This window comes from Monodon monoceros, unplaced genomic scaffold (assembly GCF_005190385.1).
Source record: "Monodon monoceros isolate NGI ecotype Baffin Bay Population unplaced genomic scaffold, NGI_Narwhal_1 Super_Scaffold_21, whole genome shotgun sequence".
Lineage (NCBI taxonomy): Eukaryota > Metazoa > Chordata > Mammalia > Artiodactyla > Monodontidae > Monodon > Monodon monoceros.
In genome coordinates, this window is record NW_021703778.1 from 44,911,961 (window position 1) to 44,922,020 (window position 10,060).

Consider the following 10,060-nt stretch of genomic DNA (forward strand, 5'->3'; position numbering starts at 1 on the left):
AAATGTTACCTTGCCTTCAGAGTAAGAGCCAGTCAGGGTACCACCAACGTGAACATTCAGCATCACGGAGATTGACAAGGACTTCAGATATGGTCCTTAATAAACAAGCACTCTGTGGGCAAACTTCAGAAGGCCACCTTCTGCTTCTAAGACTCGGCACAAAGGGTTGACATTTAGTGAAAAGACCACGTTTATAAACTCTGGCTACAGGCACACACACCTCCAAGAAGCTCCTAGGAGCAGAGTAGGAGACAAAAGCTGGTGGAGGGGTGCATCCCTCTGAAGAGGGAACCGTGGGCAGAGCTTGTCCTGGATGTGCCCACGTGCCCAAGGTGCCGCCACCAAGGACAAGTTAAACGTCACACCCCCTTCTAATTACCGTTGTCCTAAATCAGCACCAACTTCATGGCCTAGCCAAACCCTCGCACCAGTGCCACGGTCCATAAATTAAGCTAGCAACCACAGTAAGATAATTTTCCAATAATAACTTTTCACAGTTTCCTGCAGCATCAAAGTAAAATCAACATGTCAAGTTCTGTTCTGCAGTGAGAGAAGAGAAACCTGTGAAAATGAGTTGGACGGGGGGCGGGAGATAGATTTCTTGTGGGTTCTTTTTAATAACAGAAAAACAACTCCCACCCTCCACCTCCCGCTGCTAGGTTTGGTCCAGAGCTCCCAAGCAGAGACTTGTTGGGGCTAGTGAAGGCCTTTTCCCACCTGGGACATTCATTTTCCTAGCAGAGGAGGCTGTTAATCAGTGTCGTCCAAAAAACCAGTGAGCTCCACAGTTTTAGTGTGTGTTTCTGCCGCCCTGCTGATGGAATTGTAATGGGATTTTCACAGCTGAAGAAGGCAAAGCCCCTCTCCAATGATCCCCCTTTACTTCCTCCAAGAAAAGACATTAGTGAATGATTCCACATGACAGCAACGTGTGCATGACTTGAGGTCCAGTAATTGTTTTCACACTAATTTTTACTTGTGATTGCTTCCCCTCTCCCAGTCAGGTGAGTTTTTAAAGATAGATAGATGGATAGAGAGACATCAGCAGACAGACAGAGATCTCCCGATATTTCTGTTTTTCAGGCATAAATAAATTTACTAAGAAGTTTCGAAATCCCTACGCCATCGACAATAATGAGCTACTAAACTTCCTCTCCAGAGTACCGTCTGATGTTCAAAAGGTATGTAATGAACGCTCACCCCCAACAGGGGCCCCGACCCTGAAGTCTGGCCTGCCCCAGAGCCAGAGGAGCACAGGGCTGTGCTTGTGTGAGTCATTGAGATAACGAATCAAAAAATCCTTAAAGAGGCCTGCCTTGCAAGGAGGTGGCAAGAAAACCTTTGTCCAGAAGCATGAGATGATTGGGGAGAATTATCCTGAAAAAGAGCTACTTAAGAATGATCTGGAACTCACACTGTGAGGCTGTAGTGCAGTGAGGTTTGTCCCTTTTCTGATCGTTTGCCTTCCCAAAGAGGATAAGATGGGCTCAGCGAGTAGGAGAGCGTGAGATCCAGAGCTGGCGGAGGCTTGCTTATTTTCCTCCTCTCCCGGATGGCAGGCATTCTACGGGAAGTAGGGGGCAAGAGGATTATTCTTTTGATTCTTCTTTACCCCGATTATCTCCTAGGCCACCCTCCTATCCCTTTCCCTTTGAAGACTTAAAGATGCTGAGGGCAAAGCCCCCACTTACTCTAATACACATAGAGGCAGAGACAGCATGCAATAATTTGAGATCAGTCAGAAGTATTATTCACAGGTAATGGTCACTTAGTCCAGCAGTGTCCCTTTTCTTTGGATACACAGAGGTTAACCAAGGCATACCGGAAAGTCCATAGAGCAGCCTAATTCAGGCCCCTGCAGATCAGGCTGCTATAAATCCAGAGGTGGGAGGGCAGGCAAAGACCTCTCTAATGGAGAAGAGAAATCATAGAATAGGTAGATGGGGAGACCGTGGCATGAAATGCCATCATGACGATCAAAGACACAATCTTTTATTGTCTGAGAGAATCCCAAATCAAGTATCAATTTCTAGGCCACTGTACCATAATTCATTTCCCAGCAGCTCCGGGTGGATTGCAGAGATGTAAGGCTGAAAGGCCCCGGAGAGTTTCTTTCCTCTTCATTCCAACTTCTAGAGATTAAAATAGACCTTGTGATGCTTTATCTTTTAACCTTCATTTAATGATATAATTATCTATTAAAATGCATTCTATAAATATGAATTTCCTTGTTAACATTGCATTGCATGATTGTAAAATAGTAGCTTGGCCCCTGTTTGTTTGGCCTTGAAGATTGGCAGGCGTGTCATCCCCTAGGGGACCTTCACAAGACACTCTAAAGAAAGCATGCTTTTTTCACATATCTGCTTTCCACCAAGTGTAGCTCAGTTTATGTGATGGGGTAGGATGTCCTTGAGGAGTTTGGCACAAATACTCAAAATAGTGAGCACATGTGGTCTGTAATACAATACTTTAAATAAAGCCATTCCACCATCAGCCTATCAAAGCACACACACCAAAGCAATACGACTGCAACATACCATCACTTGAGTCACAATGTGAGTTTGTGCCTGCATCCTTGAAGAATGGAAATTCCCATCAAGCTCCCGCTAAGGATTATCTGTGCACAGTTTGGGCACCAGCCCTGAGCGAGGTCATCCAGTTGGAGTTGGCTTGAATACAGAGGGATACAACAAAAGAGCATTTGAGGAAGATGTACAGTAAGCTAGCAAGATCTCCGTGTATCTCCAAGAGCACTTGCTAATAACACAGTAGACAGTTTGCCACTGGGGACTCCCCACGTACTTATATTTGTTACAGATGTTTTAGCCATTACACTGTAAATGAAATTCATTTATAAGAGAAATATTTATTAGTCTGGGGCCAGCGTTAATTTCAACATCTCTCCCCCCTCTGGCAAAAGAAATGTATGTAATTGGCAGAGATTTTTTTCCCCAAGATTTTAGATATTTCTAAATGAATAATTCTTAGTAAGTTGCTGTATCATATACTAAGATAAACATTCCCAAGAGACTGTTATTAAGCTCTTTTCTGGTTGAACACGGGCATACACAGAACTAAAACCATCTAGCAGTGCCGAGAGCAGGTAGAAACCCAGAAACCCATGCATCTCATTAGAAAAATCTGCTTTTAATATTTTGGTTTCAAGAAATGATGCATGACTCCTCAAATCCTTCCTGCAATTAATCCCTCCGTGTTCCTGTGTTTAGAAAATGATTCATTACCTTTGAACCTTCCTTCCTTTGCCTTGGTGTGTCCTCGGGGAGCCATTAGCACACTGTGGTGAGCTAGGGTTACCTAACTGCCAGTGTCACGTCTGTCTGTTTTCACAGGTGCAGTATGCAGAGTTGAAGCCCGGCAGCAGCCAGAGCCCCCTTCGTAAGAAGCGCAGCGCACTCTAGGACACACACAGACCTTGGACGCCAGCACCCGATTCCGTGTTGGGCTGATTAGACCAATATTCTCTCTCGTTCAGTGGTATCCGTGGTGTCAGTCTGAAATGCGTGCTGTGTGGAGCCCTGTCTGTATCCTCCCTCTTCTTCGTTGCACAGATGCACGCACATGTGTGTGCATCCATGTGCAGGGGTGTCCTGGTTGCATCTTGAGTCAGCCCGGCAAAAGGGAACAACCCAGAGATGGTAAAAGACTAACATCCCTTCCCAAGTAGGAGATAAAGCAAGGCTTCCATGGGTCTGAGCACCCTCCTTGAGAACAGCCAGGAGGCCACTTGGATTTGAGCATGACTTTGAACTCGTTTTCACACATCCAACAGATTCTCACTAAGATTCAGTTATTTGCACTCCCCACCCCTACACTCCTTTCAGATGATTGTTCATGAGTCCGTTTTCTTTGAGTTAACAAGTCCTTGATAGATAGTCACCATCCACCCAAATAATATATATTATAAATAGATTTTTAAAAATAATTACCAGGATTAGCCCAATTCTTTAGGGATCTTTCAGCCGTAATTACCAAAGACCTATATGTGAAATTTCAGTAAGCTGCTTGGTGCTGGATGCCAGCCTGCATCATGGTCCGTTGCTGGCAATGGATGTCCCAGGAAGGCCCCAAGGGATCATTCACCCCAAACCTGAAGGTTCCCTGAAAGTATGTGGTTGCCTCAAATAGCCATTTCTTCTGACTTGACTTTTTGCTTATCTCCCAAGTAAAATCTCAATATTATAGCTTGAGAAAGGGGGGGGGGGGAATGAATGAATGAATTCTGAGAAATGTTTTGAAAGATAAAGGCTGAGCAGGAAGGGACCAATGTATGTGGCTGCTTATCTGATTGTCATACTCCCTTCATTTGCCTGCGTTTTTAAAGAAAGTGAAAATGCTGTAGCAATCCAAATGGATCTTTTGTTCCTGAGCAAAATAGGCTACACATAATAAAAATATATCTCAGAACCCCATTCCCAGAAAAGTACCACCCCAAAGTCTTTTTGAGTATATCAGCCTTCACCGTTTCACTGTAACCCCCTCCAAGTAAAAATCCCAATTTTTATGCATGTATAAAATGTATACAAATACCTTTCTGTTCAAATAATGTTTAAGTTGTAAAGACTGTATTTTGTTGAAACGTACTTTGTATGTGCAGATTTATATATATATATATGTATTGTAAAGAAAAGTTGAGGTAAAAAGATCTAATAGTGAGTTTTACTGTTTTTTTTTTCCTCTCTCTCTCTCTGGGTTGTAATTTAATAATCTTCAAACAAAATGTTTATGAAAAATGCCAAAGATTCTAAACCTTATCACCCTGTGTCTGTTTTTCTTCATATTCTATCTTCCTGGGTTGCTTTCTGGCTGAGCCAGATTTCTGCATGATTTGATTTACTTCAAGTTAATGAAGCTGGCTGAAAAAGAACCTTGCAGAAATTATAAAAGCCCCAGTAAATCTCTGAGTTGTACATACAATAGATACCCAAGAACCTCTTTTGTTAAACCAGTTAATCTTCTGTGTAAACAATGCCTCATTGTCTCACTCCCAACTACCATCTAGTTTATCATAGTCTGTCATTTTGTAAGGACCTAAGTCAGACATTTTTAAACAGACACGTGAGATCTGATCAGTCATTTGAATGAAAACTTTCAGCAGCAAAATAACCCCTTATTCATTTAAAAGTGGAACCAATACTTAGAATAGAATAGAATTTCAAAATGAAATAATTCGCCTGGAAAGAAGGCATCATTAGTTAGACTTATCTCTTCTGTAGTCCGACTGGAATTTTCAGCATTAAGTTTAGGACACAAACAGTAGCTGGGATGCAAGAGCAAGGACAGAATGAACCTTTAATAAACTGTATGGAAAACAGTTGTTAATTAAGTAGGCATGGGATGTTAAAAATGAATGCTATCTACAAGTGAAATGTTAAGATTCATACAAGTAGTCAAACTCGTGTGAAAGATTCGGGGATGCTTTAGATAAAATTTATGGATAATGGTTTCACAGTGTGATAATTAAAGATAATTTAGTAGGAATGTTGAAGTCTGGCCAAGCTCTCCTGGTTCTTCCAGTCCTGCTTGGTGTCTTACAGGCATCTCTTCCTCAGCAGTTCGGAAATTCAGCATTATCTTTTCCTCCATGTGTGCAGGACCCCTAACCCCACAGTCTCCTTCTAGCTTTGTTATTCCTTATTGGCACAGGCATCTTATGGGCTGGGAGGCCCTTGGCATCCCTTTTTTCATTCCTCGTGCTTTTATCACCATCTCCCAACCCATAAAATCTGGTAGATCAGTGTTGACACATTATCTTGTCCGTTTATGTTTTGTACATTTCCATTCGCGACCACCCAAGTCACCGCCCAAGCTGAGGCCTCTGTAACCTCTCACAAGTCAGGGTAATGGTGCCAATTACATTATGCCAGGCCAATATTCATTCGGATTATTCTTTTCCCTGTAAATACTTTCTCCCCAGTTTCTATCCAAATTAAGTCTAACCTCCTTCAGAGCTTTCAGAAGTCTCCTACCCACACTGGTTTTCTTAGTTCCTTGGCTGGATTAGAGTCCACCTTTCTCTTTTGCACCCCGACAACTTAGATATCTTTATGGCATCTGCCATATTCTGCCATCGCTCATAATTACCAGAGGCCTTGACTCCCACTTCCCTCCACTGGATAGCCCATCCTATCTGGCATCTAATAGTCACTCAGAAAATATATGATTAACTGACCAGGTCATAGAAAACATTTCTTTCTCTGCCCTTTCATGTGTGATTCTCAGAACAGAGGCCTGAGCTGGATAAATTAGTGTGCTCAATCCCAGGAAATAATTTCTTGCATTAAGTGCACACCCTCATATTATGTGATATTACTTATAAGCTCTGGCCATGTTGATTATAAACTTTTAAACTAAACAGTGTCATATTTGGAGAAGTCCTTACCTACATGTCAAAGGAAAATATAACGTTTATTTGTAGGTTGTAAAACAATTTTTGATTCTTTTTCTTATTATTTATCACTGAACAAACATATATTGAGTGTTGATGATATACTTGAACAAAACAGAGTACATTCCCTTGGTAGAGCCAGACATTAAACAGATATTTTCAAGCAATGGCATGACATTCTCAGATTCAGCTTTTAAAGAGATCATTCTGACTGCAGTGGGTACGCAAGCAATTACGAATGACCAGAGAAGAGCCAGTTGTAGAGCTCCTGATAAGTTAATGTTTGCCTGGACTTTCAAATAAGGGCACTGGAAAAAGAAACACATATAAGTGAAATCAGAGAATGGTTAAGAGATTAAAGTGAGCAGGACTTCACAGTTGCTTGAGTATGGGGTGAGGGAGAGAGTAGATCAAGGATGGCACTCAGTCCTTTTGTCTCTGGGTCTGGAAAGATCATCTTGCCTTTTACCGAGAGAGGATTGTAAGAGCAGCAAGGGGAAGAACTGCAGGGGCCCAATTTTAGATGGCGTTGAATTTGGGATGCTTGAGAAACCTCCAAACGGGGATGTCTATGAGGTGACTGAAATGGAGCTAAAAGAAATACACTGTACTTGAGAGAGATACATTTAAGGGCCAACAGTCATAGAAGATGAATGAAGCTACATGCTTTAAGAGATTGAACTCAACACACACACACACACACACACACACACACATATATATATATATATATAAAGATTAGTCAGCTAAGACTGTAAATAGAAATTGAATTAAACAGGAAAGCAGTAAGCATGTGCTGTCATAGAATTCAAGGATAGAGCATGTTTCCAGAAATATGTGGTCGGTAGTGCTAAATGCCACTGTGATCACATAGATTGAGGACAGAATGATGACCATAATGACATGGCAGTTTGGGAGGACCTTGGAAACGAGTCATTTCAGGGGAGTGGTAGGAGTAGAAAAGATCGGGGTTGGGACGTGAGTGGATGTCAGAACGTGGAGACTGAATGGAGGTAACTTTGCAAATTTCCACTGGAGGGAGATGGGGGAGAGAGGGCAGAGATTGGGAATGAAGGAAGGGCTACAGGATGATTGTAGTAAGAGAAAAAATTAGATGTGTCATGAACTCAGTGTATACCCATCAGCCACAAAAAATTCTTCATGAGTATGAGATGGAGTTAACTATATTCATTATTTAAAATTATGTTCTGTCAAAACCCATCTCTCATTTATGTAGTCTTAATCTAACTTTTATGGCAACAGAATGGTTGAAAAATCGAAATAGAATATTCTCTGAAAATATAATGAATAGTCAATTGAAAATTGAATAAAAGTTGAAGGGTGACTTCTCAAGAATGGCTTAAAGCACATTACCTCTTTCTATAGGTCTCTTTGTATAAAACCTGCCATTCTGTTCTGGCATTTTAATGTAATAATTTACACAGGAAAATCGATAGTCAAGCACATCAGAATGGTTAACATTTTATAGCACTTATCAAATGCCAGATACTTTCTAGGTGCCTTAGATGTAATAACACATTTAATAATTTTTTGAAAAGCAACTATGATAGTCCCTCTAAATACTTATTTAAAAAAAAAAAACAACACGGATCTTATACAAACTCTCCTAGAAAACAGCAAAAAAGATTACACTCTTCTACACATTTTATGAGGCCAGGATAATCTTCATCCCCAAACCCAAGATGATACAAGAATGGAAAATTACTTACCAAAATCCCTTATGAATATAAATGTAAAATTATGAAAGATATATAAGCCTCTACACTGAAGAATATTAATGAAAGGACGAAGATATACAAATGATGGGGTTCATGGATTAGAAGTTCAATATATTAAGATGTCAGTAGATTGAATGTAAGCCTGGTAAAAATGAGAGGTTGGGTTTTTTTTTTGCAGAAATTAATCAGCTGACTCTAAAATGTATATGGAAATACAAGAGTTCAAGAATAGTCAAAGCAATCTTACAGGTAGTAACTCTAGCAGATGTCCAGATGTATTGCAAAGCTATTGTAACTAAGACAATGTGGTATTGGCACAAGCGTGGACAAATAGATCAAAGAAGTAGAAAAGACCAGAAGCAGACCCACACATATTTGGTAACCTGTGACCTAATTTATGTCAAAGGTAACATATTTGCAATGCGTAGGGAAAAGACCTTTTTGGAAAATGATGCTGGGTTTTTTAGTATCCATGTGGATAAAATGAATCGACCTCTTCCAAGTATAATTTACAAGAATCAATTCCATATGAGTTCGCAGGTCCAAAAGTGGATGGCAAAATAAAGATTTCAGAAAAAGACATAGGAAAATATTTTCACATCTATGTGATAAGCAAAAAGATTTCTTAAACTGGAGACAAGATGCTAATCATAAAGGGAAAATATTGTTAAGTTGTTGATCATTACAATTAATCTTTTCCTCAAAAAATATGACTGAGTGTAAAAATGAGCCACAAAGTGGGAGAAGATATGCAATCTCTATATGTAAACTGACAAAGGATTCTTATCCGGAATACGTAAAGAATTTCTACAATGAAAAGGCTGATAACCCAGTAGAAAAATGGGCAAAAGACTTGAACAGGCACTGTACAAATGAGCCTATCCAAATGGCCAGAAAATATGTAAAAAGGTGCTGAACAGCATTAGTCATCAGGCAAATGGAAACTGAAATCACAAAATGATACAATTGCACAAAGCCAGAATAACTAAAGTAGGAAAGTCAATATTAAACATTCTCAAGAATATGGGGAAAAAATTCTCATACTTGCTGGTGGGTGGGAACATAAATTGGTACAACCACTTTGGAAAACTGGTTGGCAGTATCTATTAAAGCTGGCTATATGAATACCCTATGACCCTTCCCCCAGGTCTACTCTTAGGTTTATAACCAATAGATATGTGCATGTCAATAAAAGGCATGCCCGAGAATATTTGTAGCGGCGCTACTTGTATAATTCCAAACTAGAAACAGCATATAGATAGATAGATAGATAGATAGATAGATAGATAGATATAGATACCCATCAATCGCTGGGTTGATCAGTAAATTGTGACTCTACAATGGAATACATAGAGAAATGAAATGAAAAACTGTTACATGCAACAACATGGAAAAATTTCACAAATAATGTTGAGCAAAAGGAACAAGACAGATGCACAGGTAAATGCAATGTATGATTTCATTTATGTCAAGTTCAAAAACAGGGAGAATACAGTCTATGGTGTTAGAAGTCAGGAGGCTGTGGGGATAGTGACTAAAAGAATCTATGAGTGGGCTCCTGGGATGATGGTAATGGTCAGTTGTTTTGGTTTGGACTCTAGTTACATGAACTTGTTCACTTTGTGAAATTCCCTGAACTTAAGACTAATGTAATTTCCTGCATTTTTCCTAAAAAGAAAAGAAAAACGATGAAGCATGACAATTTTATCCCTAATTTACAATGAAAGAAACCAAGACCAATCACTGTTAAGTATTTTAAACATGAAAAGAGAGAAACCCTTCAAATAAACCTTTAAAATTGTGTAAAAGTTGGGAGTCACTTTAAATGATAAACCCAAAGAAGGCAGTTCTTACGTAATCTTATTGCCTTTGAGTATTCGATTTCATGTTAAATCAACCATCAGTTTTAAAA

At 39.9% G+C, this 10,060-nt stretch overlaps 1 protein-coding gene across 9 annotated transcripts in view; it reads left to right on the forward strand.

The window, feature by feature from the left end:
* The window catches only part of MCTP2 (multiple C2 and transmembrane domain containing 2), a 247,867-nt gene extending 243,115 nt beyond the window's left edge, over positions 1-4,752 (forward strand). For all 9 annotated transcript variants that reach the window (XM_029236801.1, XM_029236802.1, XM_029236800.1 and 6 more), the window contains 2 exons: positions 1,084-1,181; positions 3,354-4,752. In XM_029236801.1, the coding sequence (XP_029092634.1) occupies positions 1,084-1,181; positions 3,354-3,422 (167 nt within the window). In that variant the 3' untranslated portion in view covers positions 3,423-4,752. The remainder of the gene's footprint in view (positions 1-1,083; positions 1,182-3,353) is intronic.
* Positions 4,753-10,060: the final 5,308 nt, after the last annotated feature.